The sequence below is a fragment of the Tauraco erythrolophus genome, chromosome 25, assembly GCF_009769465.1.
Source record: "Tauraco erythrolophus isolate bTauEry1 chromosome 25, bTauEry1.pri, whole genome shotgun sequence".
NCBI classification, from domain to species: Eukaryota; Metazoa; Chordata; class Aves; order Musophagiformes; family Musophagidae; genus Tauraco; species Tauraco erythrolophus.
In genome coordinates, this window is record NC_141489.1 from 3,229,892 (window position 1) to 3,246,558 (window position 16,667).

General features: G+C 65.1%; 1 protein-coding gene across 1 annotated transcript; it reads right to left on the minus strand.

Annotated features, from left to right (window-relative positions):
- Positions 1–1,237: 1,237 nt before the first annotated feature.
- Positions 1,238–15,953, minus strand: SLC4A1 (solute carrier family 4 member 1 (Diego blood group)). Its single transcript, XM_086626669.1, has 22 exons — positions 15,843–15,953; positions 13,001–13,092; positions 12,777–12,873; positions 11,759–11,828; positions 11,526–11,626; positions 10,305–10,378; positions 9,922–10,099; positions 9,710–9,845; positions 9,325–9,466; positions 8,605–8,680; positions 7,885–8,069; positions 7,188–7,398; positions 6,876–7,079; positions 6,497–6,645; positions 5,797–5,991; positions 4,895–5,062; positions 4,544–4,633; positions 4,242–4,408; positions 3,892–4,145; positions 3,634–3,803; positions 3,218–3,391; positions 1,238–2,648 (listed from the first exon to the last, which is right to left on the minus strand). Exons 2-22 carry the CDS (start codon positions 13,016–13,018, stop codon positions 2,568–2,570), a joined length of 2,940 nt encoding a protein of 979 aa, XP_086482795.1. The 5' UTR covers positions 13,019–13,092; positions 15,843–15,953; the 3' UTR covers positions 1,238–2,567.
- Between the last annotated feature and the right edge of the window lie 714 nt (positions 15,954–16,667).

Sequence of the window (16,667 nt, forward strand, 5' to 3'; positions counted from 1 at the left end):
GACGGGATCCGGGGCTGTCGCGGGCGCGCTGCAGCCCTGCCTGCGTGGGCAGAGGTGCAGGCAGCGCAGCCGAGGGCAGCTCCCCCCTCCACCCCCCCCCTCCCAGGGGTAACGCTACGACATGACCCAGCTCTGTCCTCCCCTCTCCTCATTTTGAACTTATTAATTAGCATCATTTGATTTCCCCTCATAGCTCAGACCCCACCACCAGCCCTTTGCTGCAGGTCCAGGCCACGAATCGCCGCCCCCCCCCCCCCCTCCATTTCACTGGGCTAAGTCAAGCTCAAACAGGAGCTTGACCTAAATCCCCCCACCCACCCCAAACTGGGCTGGATCCCACAGCAGTGACCCCGCTGACATCTCCCAGAGAATAAAAAGCTCTTCCCGGGTGGAAAGGAAGAATGATGGGGCACAGGCAGGGCGATTCCTCCATCATCGGTGAGGCAGCCCGGGCTTTTGGAAGCAAGGATGGCAGCAGCGGGTCTGGCTGGTGGCAGCGGCATGCAGAGCCCTCTGGATGGCACCCGGCATGGCTTGCCCACACCAGGCCAGCAGAAGGACAGGCAGCTGCTGGATCTGCAGGCCTTGGGCTGAAAAATGCCATCCACAGACCTCCAGAAAATGTGGGCTACCAGCTACGCCAGACTCTGAAAAAGCTGGAGATGGCATTGGGATTTCTCCCAGCCCCATAGGGAGCCTTTAGGGTCACAGACAGGAGCTGAGCCCAGTGCCCACCCCATAGAAAGGTTCAGAGTGAATAGGTCCATCCTTCCCCCCATGGCCCTATTTATAGGGCTGGGGCAGGGGCAGGTGTCTGCCATGGAGGCATCAGCCCCACTAATTGGTCTCATTAATGAGATTATGGGTAATCGGGGTCAGCTGGGTGCCAGCGTGGTCTGGAGAGGGGGGCTGGGGTCTGCTTTGCACCCTCTAACAACGTCCCCAGGGCAGGTGGCTCAGCGCGTGTCCCTCCCCCTCCCGAGTGGCACCTTAGGGTGTGGGGGGGTGAGGGGGGGCTGAGTATACTGGGATGGTCGCAGGGAGCACCCCGGGATGCAGCGAGCACCCCAGGACACCATGACAAGCATCTTGGTACAGCAGCACTGAGCACCATGGGGTGGGGGGGCCAACACCTCCAAAGGATGCTGCTGCTTTTTTCAGGGGGGGGGACACACACAATTAAATAAGGTGACCCCCAGCAAATCCCCAACTGGGAAGAAAAACCCCATTTCCTGTCTGATTTGAATAATTTCTTTATTAAAGCCTGATACAGAGGTGGATGGGGAAGGGAAATTTAAAAAAAAAAAAAAAAAAGCCAAAGCTCACAACGTTATTTATTTTGGACACGTAATTAATAAAACTAAACCAACCCAAACACGGGGCAGCACAGCCCCAGGCACGGCTGCCCCCCCTCCACCGGGGGCAAAACGTGGCCAGCAAGGGAAAAATCGAGGAAAAACTACACGGGTTTAACTGAAATGCTATAAAAAACAAAATAAAAAGGAATTATACTAAGACTAATTCATCAGTTAAACGATGCTGCCGGACTGGTCCGTAGAGTTTAGGCCCTGACCAGGATCCTTTAAAATAAGCTTTTCTAGAAAATTGTAAATTTTTATATAGTTTCTCTCTAGTATATACACACACACACGCGCACACGGCCCCCGCCGCGGCGGGAGCACAATCAGCTTTAGAAATAAATTACAACCCCCCCCGATCGCGAGCATCAAATATACAGATCACTCCCTGCAGCTGCTTTTTTTTTTTTTTTTCCCTCATTTTTCTCATTTTAAGGTGCTTTTTTGGGTCTTTTTTTTTTTTTCCGATTGTGCGTGAATCCTCCCTGCGGAAGCGTCGGTGTAAATTTTTTGGGGGGGTGTTTGGAGCGTGATTATTGCAAATATATAAATCCCCCTCGCTGGACTATTTACATCCCAACCCCGGGAGATGCTGGTGAGCGGCCGCGAGTGCTCGTTAGCACGGAAAGTTCGTCTGGGGAAGAGGGGCTGGGTGGGGGGTCCCCAGGGGGTGAGGGGGTCCCCAAGGGATGGCGGGGAATAGGGGTTCCCCATCCTGCTGCATCTCCATCCCGGCCGCATCGCCCCGTCCCTGCCTTCCTCCTCCCTCCGGGCTCGGGCATCTTCCTCCGGCTCCTTGCCGTGCTTGGTGCCCGATCCGGCTCCCGGGGTGGCCTCAGGGACGGGACGGTGACACGGGGCACGGGCCATCCCACCTTGCCCATGGGGACCCCCCCACCCCCAGCCCAGGCCATCCCACCTTGCCCATGGGACCCCCCCACCCCCAGCCCGGGCAGCCACTTCCCCAGTGGGCAGCAAAGTGTGGGTGAGATCACACCATCCCAAATATTTCGAAAAAAAAAGGGGAAAAAAATTAAAAAGCTCCATGGACAGGGTGCGCAGGTGGGGCTGGGGATCTGGGGCTGTGTCCTCAGGTCGTCCCCCCCCGTCACCCAGCACCCCGGGACGGTAGCAGTGGAGTTACAAGCAAGTGGGTGGGGGGCTGGGGGGGCACGGGACCGTCCCGGGGGGGTGGGTGGCAGCGAGCCCTTAGCTGGGCATCTGCACCTCGTCGTACACATCCACACCCTCCGTCTCTTCAAAGGTCACCACGACATCGTCGGCGTCCAGCTGCAGGGACAGGGGAGGGAGTTAGGTGGGACAGGGATGGGGATGGGGATGGGGATGGGGATGGGGATGGGGATGGGGACAGGGATGGGGATGGGACCAGGGATGGAGATGAGGATGGGGACAGGGACAGGGAGGGGACAGGGATGGGGATGGGGAGGGAATGGGTCAAGAATGGGGACGGGATTGAGGGCAGGGATACTGATGGGTATGGAGACAGGGATGGAAGCTGGAATGGGTATGGGAATAAGGGCAGGAATGGGGATGGGGACAGGGATAGGATGGAGACGGGGACAGGGTGGGAATGGGGGCAGAAATGGAGGCTGGGATGGGTATGGGAATAAGGGCAGGGATGGGGATGGGGACAGGGATAGGATGGGGACAGAGACAGAGTGGGAATGGGGGCAGAAATGGAGGCTGGGATGGGTATGGGAATAAGGGCAGGGATGGGGAGGAGGATGGAGACAGGGGTGGGGACACAGATGGGGATGAGGGCGAGGATGGGGATGATGATGGACACAGGGACGGGGACCGCACCACAGTGGCTCCCAGCCTGTGCTGGGGCTACGTACACATTTGAGCTCGATGTCCCGGAAGATCTTGGGCAGCAGGACGCGCCGCAAGGGCACGGTGAGGATGAGGATGAAGGGCAGCGCCAGCGAGGCTGGGGTGGACTTCACCACCCACAGCAGCACGAGGACAATGATCTGGGTGAAGGTGAAGAGGTGCATCCGCCAAGTCTTCACCTGCGGGACGAGGAGCCCAGAGGGGTCAGGGTGGTGGGTCCAGCACCCCGCACCCCTTCCCAGGGTGCAGGGTGGTGGTGCGGTGCAAGATCAGTGACCCAAAGAGCCCAGCGAAGGTCAGCACCGAAGGAGGAGGCTCTTTGGGGAGCCCCAAGTGATTGCAGGCAGCGCTGTGGAGTGTCACAGCCCATGACACCCCCAAACCCACATCCACCCAGCTAGGTGACACAGGGCTTGCTCACCCGGGTGACGTAGGGCTCATTGGGGTGGTACTTGGGTGGCATCAGCAAGAGCAGGACACGGTCGAATAGCTGGATGCCGAAGAGGGAGGTGACACCCATGTAGAGGAAGATGCCGAAGAGCACGGCCAGCGGGACGTACTTCAGGATGGGCTCCATGAGGATGGAGACACCTGCGGTGGAGAACGAGAGGTCAGGAAGGGTTGTTGGGGGTGCCCAGCCCTCGCTGCCCGGGGTGGGGGGGGCACCTCCTCAGCTCACCAATGAGCACGGCCACCAACAAGCCGCTGATGCGTTGTTCCTTGACCTCCAGGATTTGGGACTTCTCGCCGGCAGAGGAGGACTTGCTCATGACGGTGAGGGCGTTGGCGTGGGTGATGGTGCGGACGGTGGTGGCGGTGAGCCAGGGCATGCCGAAGAGGGCAGCCAGCCCCCCCATGGCCACAATCAGCAGGAGGTCCAGGTGGAAGCCAGAACCCTTCACCAGCTTCCTCTCGGGCTTGCTGACAATGAGTCTGGAGGGGACAGAGGGGGAAGAGTCGGTGGTGGGATGTCCCCTTCCAGGCACCCCGTAGCCCTCCCTTCCTTCCCCGTATCCCCCCAGTCCTCACGTGGTGATCTGTGTCTCGAGGAAGATGAGGATGAAGACCAGGATGGCGGGCACCACGGCGCCGAACATCATCCAGATGGGGAAGGCGGTGGTGAGCCCCATGGGGTTGATAAACCAGCCCCGGGCGGATGAGTTGGTGACCTCCAGCCCTCTGGGGACGTTCAGTTTCTAGATGGGAGCAGAGATGGGGGGAGTGAGGGGACGGGGACAGGACACAGCGACGAGCACTCGGCTCCACGTCCCCTTGCTGGGGACACCTGTGTGCCCCCCCAACCCAGCCCTGCCCTCCCACTGCTCCCGGACCTGCGTGTACGTGTCCTCGATGAAGAAGTCGGCCAGTGCCATGATGAAGATGGAAATGGGCACTCCGAAGTCCCCAATCAAGCGTCGGGCCTGTGGGGACACCGTCACCACGTTAAACCCATCTGTGTGTCCCCCCCCCCGCCCGAGGGGGACACCCCCACAGTGTCCCTGCCAGCGACGAGCTCTAGCAAAGACCTCTGCAGGAGCATGCAACGAGTTTGCAGGGTCTCAACCAGCCCCTTTTTGGGAAGCTGTGCCCACCGAGCTCCTGTTTTGCCCCCAGCGCTGCCCCCGGCTCCAGTGGGGGGGGACAGACGGACAGACATGCCACTGTGACCCCCTCATCCTCACCTTGCCAGGCAGGAAAGCGCTGTTCTTGAACTTGCGGAGGAAGATGGCCAGGAAGAAGGTGCCAGCCATGAGGACGAGGGACAGAAGTGCCGTGTTGGGCTGCGGCACATCAGGACTGGCCACGGGCAACACTGCGTAATGCCGCTTCAGCGGGTGATGCTTGAAGATCTGGGAGAGGGAAGGGGAGAGGGTGAGGGAGGACGGGATCCCCACTAGCACGTGGGGATGGGGGATCCCCCTGCATCCCTCCTGCTGTGCCAGGAGCCCCGTGGCACCATCCTGGCAGGCGCATGGGTGCAGGGTGCATGCCAGGGTGGCCGGCGAGGCTGGGAGCTGGGCACACGGTGAGCAGGGGGTTATTTTTAGGCTCGGTTTTCTCCACGCTCCTTCGGAAACGGGGCTGGAGCAGCAGCCAGCTGGTACAGTGGGTATGGGCAAGCGTGACCCTATTGTGGACCACGTGTCACCCAGCATGTCTGGGGCCGTGCTGGGCTTGTAGAGGGGGGCACGGGGGCACTTCAGTGTGACAGGGGTCCAGGGTGTGACATGTCCCACTTGTCACATCTCCGGCACCTGAGATGACCCTGCGGGCACCCAGGGACATGGGATGACACCGTCCCATTGCCACCAGCCACCCAGGGTGGGTCTGAGCCAGGGGAGGGGGGAAGAAATCGGGGCTCTCTGGGCACTTCCTGGGCAAGGACCATGTTTGCTGCAGCCCAGGTGGGACATCTGCCCAGGCTTCACCTCCCCGCCCCAAAATTCCCCGGCGGAGAGAAGCACGAGGCGGGAAACCCCCGGGAATGGGACAGAACACTGGGAAACGGGCATCCCGCATCCGCTTCCCACCGGGTGATGACCGCAATCTGCAGCCCCCTGCCCCGGACCCCCATGTCTCTCACCGTGGCAAGCTTGGCGAAGGTCTCGTAGATGAAGATGAGGGAGATGAGGAAGGAGAAGATCTCCTGGGTGTAGCGGGACAGGTAGCGCACCACGAAGCTGGCCTCGCATGCCACCACCACCAGCACTATCAGGATGAGCCAGAAGCCGACCCAGACCCGGCCCACGATGTACTCCATGCCATAGTCACTGCAGAACTGGGGAGCCAGAGGGCACAGCCCCATCAGCCTTCCCGGAGCCCCCGACACGGGCACCCAGCTGGGCTGGACCCCGGGTTTCCTCGGTGGCCTTGCACGTCCTGCCCAGGGGCTGGGATGGGGACAGTGGTACCCCAGTGTGGCAGGAACCTTGTGGGATCACCCGCCTGGCAGCGCCTGCGTGGTGTCACCCACGTGGTGTCAGCTCTTTGGCATCACTCCCCCAGTGTCGTGTACCTCGCGTCACCCCCTGTGCCATCACCTGGATGGCTCTACCTGCGTGATATCACCCATGTGGCATCACCCCCATGGCATCACCCACATGCCATCCCTCATGTGGCATCACCCCCATGGCATCACCCAAGTGCCATCCCTCATGTGCCATCACCCATGTGATGTCCCCTTGTGGCAGCACCCTGTGCCTCTGCCAAGGCTGGTGGGGATGCTGCGAGCCCCCTTTCAAGACCAGCAGTGGTGGGTGGGGGGCACCCAGAGTGGCACCCACCGAGTAGAAGGCTTCTTCAAAGACGAGGAGAGGTCCCGAGAAGCCGATGACGAGCAGGGGCTGCGCGCTGAGGATGCTGAAGATGACGCACTGCACGCAGGTGGAAACGAGCAGCTCAGACACCCCCATCATGCCCTTCGTCTTCTCACCTGGGGGGACACAGGACAAAGCCGGTGGGTGCCGGAGGGGAACAGTGCCATGTCCCCCCCATCCCACACTCCTCAGCACTGGGATTAGGGGGTGCAATAACCCCCCTAGGAGCATCTCCAGGGGACAGTGCTGCAGACGGTGGCACTGCGCTCCCACAGCCCCCAGCCCCGCGCCTGGGTAGGGGATGTCCCCGTCCCCTGGCGTGTCCCCAGCCTGTCCCCCCCCTTACCCAGCAAGCCTCCAAAGGTGACAGCAGGCGACAGCGCTGCAAAGTAGATGAAGATGACGGCAGCCAGGCACTGGGGGTTGAGGGCGTCCTTGATGTCGCTGAGATATTTGGGGTACCGGCGGCGGATGTCCCGCACCAGCCCCCCGAAGGGTCGCTTCGTCCGGCTCAGGGGGTCGTCGTCCTCCGCTGCCGGCGTGTCCAGCTCTGGGAACACAAGGAGGTGGCCATGGGGGGACCCTGCGTGCAAGAGGGGGGTCCCACCAGCCACAGGGAGGGGGTACCCGGGGGGAGCCGGGGTGGTCCGTGCCGTACTCAGGTCTTTCAGGAACCCCTCGCCCGGCTCCTTCTCGGGGGGCTGGTAGCGGCGGCGGAGCAGCTCGCGCTGCAGCGGCAGCAGGGCACGGAGCTGCTGCTCGCTCGGGGTGGTGGTGGGCGGCAGGACGATGCTGGCCTCCAGGAAAGCCTCCACCCCCCGCAGCAGGTCCGGGCGGCCCTCAGCCAGGTAGGCGTCCCGGCGAAAGATCTGCGGGGTCACACAGGGACAGGTGCTCAGGCTGTCTCCAGCACCCTTGGGTGCTGCTGGGCACCCGCCTGGCCCGGGAGCATCCCCGCAAGGATGGGGTGGCGTGGGGATGGGAGGACGAGGGAGGGCATGGGACCACTGCAGCATGGGGACGTGTGGACACAGGAGTGTGGGGACGTGGGGACACAGGCGTGTGGGGATGTGGGGAACACAGGGACGTGGGGATGTGGGGGACATAGAGGCGTGGGGACAAGGATGCATACGGATGTAGGGACAGGGGTGGATGGGGACAGGGGTGCACGGGCACACGGGAACCCAGAGGGACGAGGACACAGTGTGTGGGGACGAGGGGACGCAGTGGCACAGGGACATGTGGACACGAGCCCTGTTAGAGGTGCATCGCCAGGGCTGGGGACTTCAGGGGGGCTGGTACCCCGTCCAGCAGTGCCAGTGGCGGTGGGGATGGCAGCGGCGGGCGAGCCGTACCCTGTCAGACATCATGGTGGCGACGGCACGACCGATCTCGTGGTAGCTGATGTGGGGGCTGTCAGGGCCCAGGACCACGAAGAGGAAGCGGACGGGCCGGGACACGTCGAGGACGAAGTCCAGTGTCGCTGCGTTCTTCAGGCGCACGAAGGCCACTGTCGTCTGCTCCAGGAAGGCTGCACAGCCTGGGGGGAGGACGGGATGGGATGCGACGGGACGGGATGGGAGTCACGGGGGCACACGGGGACATAGGGACATGGGAACATGGGATATGGAGACAAGGGGACACAGGGGCACAGGGACAGAGTTATTTGGAGATGAGATGACACAGCGGCACAGGGAGGTGGGGGGACAAAGGGAATGGGACAGGGGCACACAAAGACACGAGGACACAGAGGCACAGGGACACACGGACACAGGGACGTTGGGACACAGGTGGGCACGGGAGCACAGGGGTGTCAGGGTGCGGGGCCACAGAGCATGAGGGAGCAGAGGAATGGGGGGTGAGGACAAGGACCATGGGGCCACGGGGTCTGGAGAGCAGCGCTGAGCAGCAGCAGGCGGCGGCGAGGGCTGAGGATGAGGAGAGTCAAAAAAGGCACGAGAAACGCAGCGGTGAGCAAGCAGGCAGCGACAGGCAGGTGCCAAAGCTCCCCCCACGCACCCCAGCCCTGCACCCGCCACCCTGACCCTGCACCCACCGCCCCGCTGACCACTCACCCGCAAGGACCAGCGTGGCCTCGGCATCCTCGGGGACCTTCTCAGGGAGCTGCGGCTTAGCGGCCCCGCTCAGGCTCTGCTGGAGGAGGATGAATGGCAGGAATCAGCCAGCCCTCCTCAGTGGCTGTCCCCTGCATGTCCCCCCCCATCCCCTGCATGTCCCCCCCATCCCCTGCATGTCCCTCTCCATCCTCTGCATCTCCCCACCATCCCCTGTGTGTCCCCCACCATCCCCTGCGTGTCCCTCTCCATCCTCTGCATGTCCCCTGCCATCTCCTGCATGTCCCCCTCTGTCCCCTGCGTGTCCCTCTCCGTCCCCTGCAAGCCTGGCTCCCTCGCCACCACCTCTGCACCATCCCACGGCAACGTCTCCCGTGTGCACGTGTATGTGCACACATGTGCACCCATGTGTGTGCCTGCATCTGCATGCATGAAGGCAGGTGCGTGCATGCGAATGCATGTGCCTGCACAACTGTGCACGTGCGTGCACGTGTGTGTGTGCAAGTGCACGCGTGTGTGTGCAAGTGCACGTGTGCACGTGAGGGCAAGTGAAAGCGGTGTGCATGGCAGTTTGGGGAGGGGGTGGTTTGTGCCCGTGCACTTGTGCGTGTACATGAGTGTGCGTGGACAGCCGCACGCGTGTGTGTCCGTGGGTGCGAGCACTCCCCGGGGATGCACCCCCTTGGCCCCTGCCCCTGCCACCCCCCTGGTCCCGCTCGCCTGCTCGGCCCCGGCCAGCCTGCGCATCTCCAGGGGCTGCTGCTCCCGCAGCAGCGGCTGCTCCGTCTCTGCCCGGTCCTTGCCCGAGCGTTGCAGCTTCGCTGGCAGCAGCGTCCCGACCGACTCGGCCTCGCTGGGGTGTCTAGAGCAGCAGGGGGGGCGGCGTCAGCTGGGCCAGAGCCACCGACCCCCCCCAAACCCCCTATCAGACACCCCCAGGGGTGCGTGGGGACCCCCAAACTGGGCTGGGAGGCAAAGCCAAGACACAGAGGGGCTTTTCCACCCCGTGCCAGGCTCCAGCGGGACTTGCTGGGCCAGATCCAGCCCGGACACTGGGGTGTGTCCCCCCCCCCACACACATTGGGGTCATCAGCCCCAGCCGTACTTGTGCTGCAGCAGCAGCATCCTCAGGATGGCATCCCGGTCCTGTGGCTTGATCTGCTTCTCGAAGATCATCTGGTCGATGAGGACATGGGCGATGGCAGGCAGCGAGGTGGCCTCCACGTCGAGGAGCACGGCGCCTGCGGGGACAGCACCGTCACTGGCCGGCCAGCGCCGGGTCCCTGCCACCGTCCCAGTCCCAGCTGGGGTCCCCACCTTTGGCCAAAGCCTGTCGGATGTCCAGGAGGCTGCGGTAGGTCAGGAAGGAGAGATGGGGCTGGCCCCAGTGCCCGGCTTCCGTGAAGTCCTCCTCCAGCTCGAACCAGTGGCCGGCCTCCATCCAGAACTGCTCCTTCGTGCTGTCCACGACCAGCTCGTGCAGCTCCACGTAGCCCTGCAGCCAGAGGCAGGGGGGTGTCAGGGTCCCCCCAGCCACACCGGGGACCCCCAGGAGCCCCAGAGCTGCTGCTGCCCGTGCCAGCATCCCCCTGTGCCCCGGTGTCCCTGGGGGCTGGTGCTGGGCTGGTCCCCGGGTGGCCACAGTCCCCACGCACCCCTGGAAATGGGGAGGGAACGGGGATCCCCGGGGCAGCACCCACCTCATGGATGTCCCGTTGGGACACCAGCCTCCTGCTCCCTGCCGTCTCCAGGTCCACATCGGTCACCGACGGAGCTGCGAGCAGAGCCACTGCCACGTTAGCTGGTCCCTGCCCGCACCGCCCTGGGGTGGGTTGAAGGCATCACCTCCCATCACCCCCACCCCAATCCCAGTTGGGGCTGCCTGGATGTGTCCCCTGCTCCATCCCCATCACCCCAGACCTGGCTGGAACTCGCTGGACATGTCCCCCACCCATCGCCCCATCCCAGCTGGGGTTGGCAGGACGCGTCCCTCCATCAACCCCCACCCTGCCGCTGCCCCGCTCCGGCCCCTCGCACCCCTGCAGCCTGCGCTCCCGCTGCAGGGTGTCAGTCTGGGGACATCACCGGGGCTGGCACGAGGACAGGGCTCGTGGCCACGCTCTGACCCCAGCACCGCACGCTGCCCCTCGGACCGGGACGGGGACTGGGACAGCATGTCCCTGGCCAGCCAGACCCCAGGAGCTCGAGGCGTCCCCGTCCCCCACCTACCTGCGACCCCCCCTGCGCTCCCCATGGCCCCGCAGGCTCCAGCCCTATAAAGTGGGGGCCGAGCCCCACGCCCCGCAGCCGCCCTGTGTGCACCATAAATCCGGCAGCACTTTGCCTTTGCTGACAGTAAACACCAGCGCAGTTCCCGCCCGCCCGCGGCCGCCCCGACGCGGGGACAGACTCACCCGGCCCCCTCCGCCCCCACCGAGGACCCCCGCGGTCCCCCCCTCGCTGCCCCCAGCCAGGTCGCCCAGCGGGGTGATGCCGCAAGAGCCGCATCCCGCTCTGCCGGCTGACGGATGCTGTGCCCAAGGGAGCGGTGAAGGGGTGCGTGTCCCCCCGCCCCGGTGTCCCCGACGGCGTTGGCCGTGGCACGTGGGCACGAGTCTGTCCTCGTCCTGGCCCGTCGCCGCCACCACCGAGCCGCCCGGCGCCAGCCAGCGTTCGGCCCCAAGTGGTTCTTGTCCTCACCCCAAACAAAGACTTTATTTATCCTCAATCAGCGGGCGATTACGGGCAAGTGGCAGCGGTCACCCCGCGGCGTGCCCTGACGCCTGGGTGACGGTCAACCCGCGGAGCACGGGGCCGTGGGTGGCAAAGCCGGGGCGGGCGGCGCGACAGAGGGCTGAGGTAAGGGTGGGGGGACACGCCAGGACTGGGCTTCGTCCCCCGGTGCCCCCGCAGTCACTCACGCTGCCCTCCACCACGGCGGCTCGCCGGTGCCGGGGGGGACCCGGCCATGCGCCTCGTCCCGTCCAGGTCATAGCATCCCCGGCGGCCGGGCAAATACTGGCTGCAAAACACAGACCGCCAGGACGAGGGGTCAGTGCCGGGCACCCATGGGTGGCAGCAGCCTCCCCTTGCCGATGCCAGCCAGGCAGGAGGGGTGGCATCCGGCCCCCTCTCCCATTCGGGGGGGACTCACCGCAGGGGCGTCAGCTCCTCGGCTCTGGCCCTCAACGCGTGCAAGGGGGACCCGGTGCCAGCGCCAGCCCCTGCACAGAACAGGTGGCAGCGTTACCCCCTGACCCACGTCACCCCGAACCGGGACCCGCGGGGCTGGATGCCAAGCACCCCTTTGGGGTGGCAGCTCCAAATCCACCGAGCTTCGGGCAAGGGGGTGCTCTGGGGCACACTGACCCCCCCCAAACTTGCCTCCCTTCCTGGGGGCTTTCAGTCGTGGCCTCAAGGACCATGAGCGTCCCCGAGCTCGGCCCCGTCTCGGGCACCCACAGCCCTCACACAGGAGGTGGCACCTCACCGGCTCTGGGGCTTTGGCAAAGGGTGTCGCTGCCTTTGGGCGATGCAATCCCAAGGGCTGCATGGCCCCACCTGGCTGCCCCAGGCTCCGAGCGAGCCCCGATGCCCGTGCAACGCTGGTATACGCGCGCAACACTAGCACCCATGCAACGCTGGTGCCCATGCAACACCAGTGCCCATGCAACTCTGGCACCCATGCAACGCCGGTGCCCATGCAATGCCAGCATCCATGCAACACTGGTGCCCGTGCAACACACCTGTGCCATGCTGGCACCCATGCAACGTGGTGCTGATGGAACATGGGTGCTCATGCAACGCTGGTGCCCATGCGACACCAATGCCCATGCAATGCTGGCACCTCTACAATGCCGGCACACATGCAACGTGCCTGTGCCATGCTGGTACCCATGCATAGCTGGTGCCCACAAGATGCTGGTGCCTGTGCAACATGCGCCCTTGAACCACTGGTGCCCTGCAACACTGGCACCCACCCGGTGCCAGTTCCCGTGCAATGCCGTCACCCATGCAATACCATCGCCCATGCAATACCATCACCTGTGCAATGCCATCACCTCTGCAACGCTGGCGCCTGTATGACACTGATGCCCATGCAAGGCCATGCCCCACGCAACACCGGTGCCCATGCATGCCCACTGTCCCCCGTACCCCAGGGAGCCACTCACTGCTCATCTCCCCCAGCGATAGGTGGGAGCCCTTTATGCCAGGGTCCTCGTAGCCTTCGGAGTCCAGGATCCTCCTCATCCTCTCCTCGTAGGCCTCCTGCAGGACAGAGAGAAGGGGGCTCAGCGGGGACCAGCACCCCCAGCACCTCACCGGGGCTGTGCCAGGAAGCGGGGCTGGCCGGGGCGCAGCAGCAGAGCCAGGGCTCGGGGCCGGGACTCCCTACCTGGCCAGGCCCCTCCATGGCTCCGGGCTCGGCCCTCGCCGCTCTCTCACTGCGTCCCGGCAATCAGCCCGGCGGCACCATAACCCGGTGCTCTGCGGTGTCGGGGTGGGCGCAGGGGGAAAGGGAGAGAAAATGTGTTAGGAGAGGCCAGGGCAGAGCTCGGTGCCCCCCGGGACGTGGGATTTGGCCCCTGGGATGAGGATGGGGCCGGACGCTGGGGCCATTCCCGCAGCCCCCACCCGTGTAACCGGCTCCCCACGGGCTGGGAGGTCCCGGGGCCGGGTGTCCCTGGGGAAGCGGTGCCCTGCCCTGCCACCATCCCGGATGGGAACCGACGTCAGGCGATGGCAGAGCCCCAGCAGCTTCCCACCGGGGATGCGGCATCCCACTCCAGCCCACCCGCGTGCTGGCTGACCCTGCCACGTCCTGCACCTGGGGTCAGGTCCCCTATGGACCCTCGTCCAGGGGGTCAGGTCCCCTATGGACCCATACGCACACGGGCTGGGTCCCACACGACCCCTCGCATATGGGTAGGGTCCCATATAGACCCACGCCCAGGGGCTGGGGTCCCACACCGCAGCACCGCAGGGCCCCCAGCAAGCCCCCTCAGTCCCCTGGCAGAGCGCTGGGGCAAGAAAGGGGAAACTGAGGCACAGCTGGGCTCACGGAACATCCCGAAGCAGGACGGCACAAGCACCACGCACGGTGCTCAGCCGTGGCGGGCGGGGGGGTGTTACCCTGCTGACAGCCCCCCCGCTCAGCACCCAAAGCCTCTGCAGCCCCCTGGGCGGTGGGTGGGTGTCTGGAGAGGGGAAGACGCGGCTTGTGCCCGCAGCCCCGCTCTGCACCCCCCTGTGCTCCCCCCTTCGGGGCTGCCCCCCCCGTTCCCCCCCTCGCAGCTGCCCCGGGGGACAACCGCCAGGGGGCGCCCTGCCCCTGCACTCCGCCCCCCCACCCCCCCGACCTCCCCCCCCGCCCCGGGGCAGCCCCAGAGGGTCCGCGGCGTCCTGACCCCCCCAGCCCCCATAACCCCCACCCCCCATGACCCCTCACCTGCCCTCCAGCCCAGGGCCTCCGGGTGGGGGGGGTCCTGCCTGTGGACCCCCACCTCCCCCTGCCCAGCCCCCCGTGGGGACTCCCCAAGCTGGGGGGACGGGGACCCCGGCTGCCCTCCCGCCATCCCGGCCCAGGGACCCCAGCGGGGGGCTCCCGGGGGGGCTGCAAGGTGAGGGCGTGGGGGGCTTTGGAGGGGGGGAGGGGGACACTGAGCCCCCCCCAGATCTCACCGGGGTGCTGCAGGAGCTCGCTCCCGGCCGGGGGGCTGCGGGAGCCGGGGTGGGATGACGGAGACCCCGGTGAGACGGCGGGACCCCCCGCTGGGGCACGGGAGCCACGGCGGGGCCACGGGAGCCACGGCGGGGCCACGGGAGCCACGGCCGGCTCCGGACCCGGCCTCCTCCTTCCTGCCCCGCCTGGCCCCGCAGCGCCGGCGGCCCCCGCTCCCCCAGGCCGGCCGGTCCCGGGGCTCCCCGGCCCCCCCAGCCCCGCCGGCGGCTCTTGCATCAGCCCGGTGCACCGGGCTGCGCCCCGCTGATAACGGCCTCCCGTGTCGGCCCCCGCCCCGCTGCCCCCCAGGCGGAGCCCCGAGGCCATGGTGAGGGGCTGGGGGGGTGCTGCGGGGCACCCTGCACCCGGGGCACCCTGCACCCAGGGCACCTGAACCTGCCGCATCCAGCCCTGTGCCACCCTGCACCCTATAGAGCCCATACATTCTACACTGGGGGTGCGGTACAGAGCCCGCACCTGCGCGGGGCACCCCGCGAGCGCAGCACAGGACCCGCTTCTATATGGGACACTCTACATGCACAGTATAGAGCCCGTACCCTCCACGTCCTGCACATGGTATGGAGTCCATACCTCCTGAACCATACACCCTACATGCACGGTGTAGAGCCCGTATCTCCCACACTACATAGCCAACGTGCTCCGTATAGAGCCCATACCTCCCACACCATCCGTGCAGTGTGGCTGGGATCCCTCCTGCAGCAGTTACCCAACGTGGCTCAGTATGGAGCCCATACATCCCCCACCATGCAATTGGCATGACTCAGGGCTGGACTCTTGCCTCCTACACTGTGTATCCAGCACGGCTCGGTATAGAGCCCATACCTCCCAAAGCACACATCGCACACGCTCAGCGTGGAGCCCATACTTCCCACACCATCCACGCAGTGTTACTCAGTGCAGGACCTCCCTCCCACAGCAGGTGCTTGGTATGGAGCCCATACGTCCCACGCCATTTGTGCAGCATGGCTGGGATCCCTCCTGCAGCAGGTACCCAACAAGGCTCAGTATGGAGCCCATACGTCCCATGCCATCTGCATGGCGTGGCTGGGATCCCTCCTACAGCAGGTACCCAATGTGGTTCAGTATGGAGCCCATACATCCCACACCACCCACATGGCACGGCTGGGATCTTTCCTGCAGCAGGTACCCAACGAGGCTCAGTATGGAGCCCATATGTCCCACACCATCCGCATGGCGTGGCTGGGCTCCCTCCTGCGGTGGCTACCAGCTTGGCTCAGTATGGAGCCCATACATCCCATGGCACCCATGCGACATGGCTCGGCTCTCTCCCGCAGCGGGTACCACCACAGCTCAGCACGGACCCCGTACCCACCGGCCCACCGCACCTCCCATCCCAGCACAGCCCACTGCCAACCCTATGGACCCCACCCCATGCTAGGGGCACCCTGGGGTGCTCCCCCCGCCCCGCCACTCCCCCTCCCCAGCAGCCAGGGACACCCCGAGGTGCCGCTGTCACCCGTGACCCTGTACCTACCCCTGGGGTGCCTCCGCGACGCCCCTGCCCTCACTGCCAGCCCCCGCCTGGGCTCTGCCTGCTGCTGCCCGCGGGGAAAGAGCCGTGCGGCGCAGGGGAGCGCGCCCAAATGCCCTGAGTCATCCTCACCTCCCTAATCTCCCCCTCCTCGGGCTCACCCGGCCCCCCCAGGGCCCCCCGTAAACAAGGTTATCGGGACGCAACATCTGCGACGTCGAGGCTGCGCCCAGCCTGCTGCCCGCCTGCTGCCCACGCCCCATCACCCTCCCCAGCCGCTCGCCCTGGCCGGGCTCGGCCGTGCCATGCTCCCGCTGCCCCTCGCTATCTTGTTTACGGGGCTCCGGGTTTCCCTGTGGGGAACCCCCGGGAACCCTCTGGATGTCCCCCTCCTTCAGGGGGGTTGGGGTTTCCTCTTTTTTTTTTTTTTTTTTTTTTTTAATTTTTTTTTAAAAAAAGGGGGTTCCTGAGGCGGTTCCCCCGGGGAGGAGGCACGAGGTGCTGGCAGGGTCTGGCGAGGACGGGTGCCATGGCTGGGCTTCCGTCTGCTCCCCGGGATCGCTGTCCCGGGGTGCTCTGCAGGGAGGTGGTGGGATGGGAACGGCTGCTTCCGTGCAGGGCGAGGGGTGCGTGTGCACATGTGTGTGTGTGTGTGTGTTTGTGCACCTGCGTGCGTGCACGGATGTGTGCAAGCACGTGTGCGTGCATGCATGGGTCTGCCTGCACGTGTGCGTGCATATCTGCATCGTGCACGTGTGCGTGCTCAAGCCTGCACGGATGTGTGTGCGTGTACAAATGCGTACGCACGCGTACACGGATGTGCACGTG

Bases quoted from the DNA above. Each gene is read 5' to 3' on its own strand.
- SLC4A1 (XM_086626669.1), bottom strand. The intron at 8,070-8,604 runs GTGAGTGGTCAG...TCCTCCCCCCAG, and splicing joins GGCCACGCTGGTCCTTGCGG to GCTGTGCAGCCTTCCTGGAG. The intron at 3,392-3,633 runs GTGAGCAAGCCC...CTCGTCCCGCAG, and splicing joins ATGAGCCCTACGTCACCCGG to GTGAAGACTTGGCGGATGCA.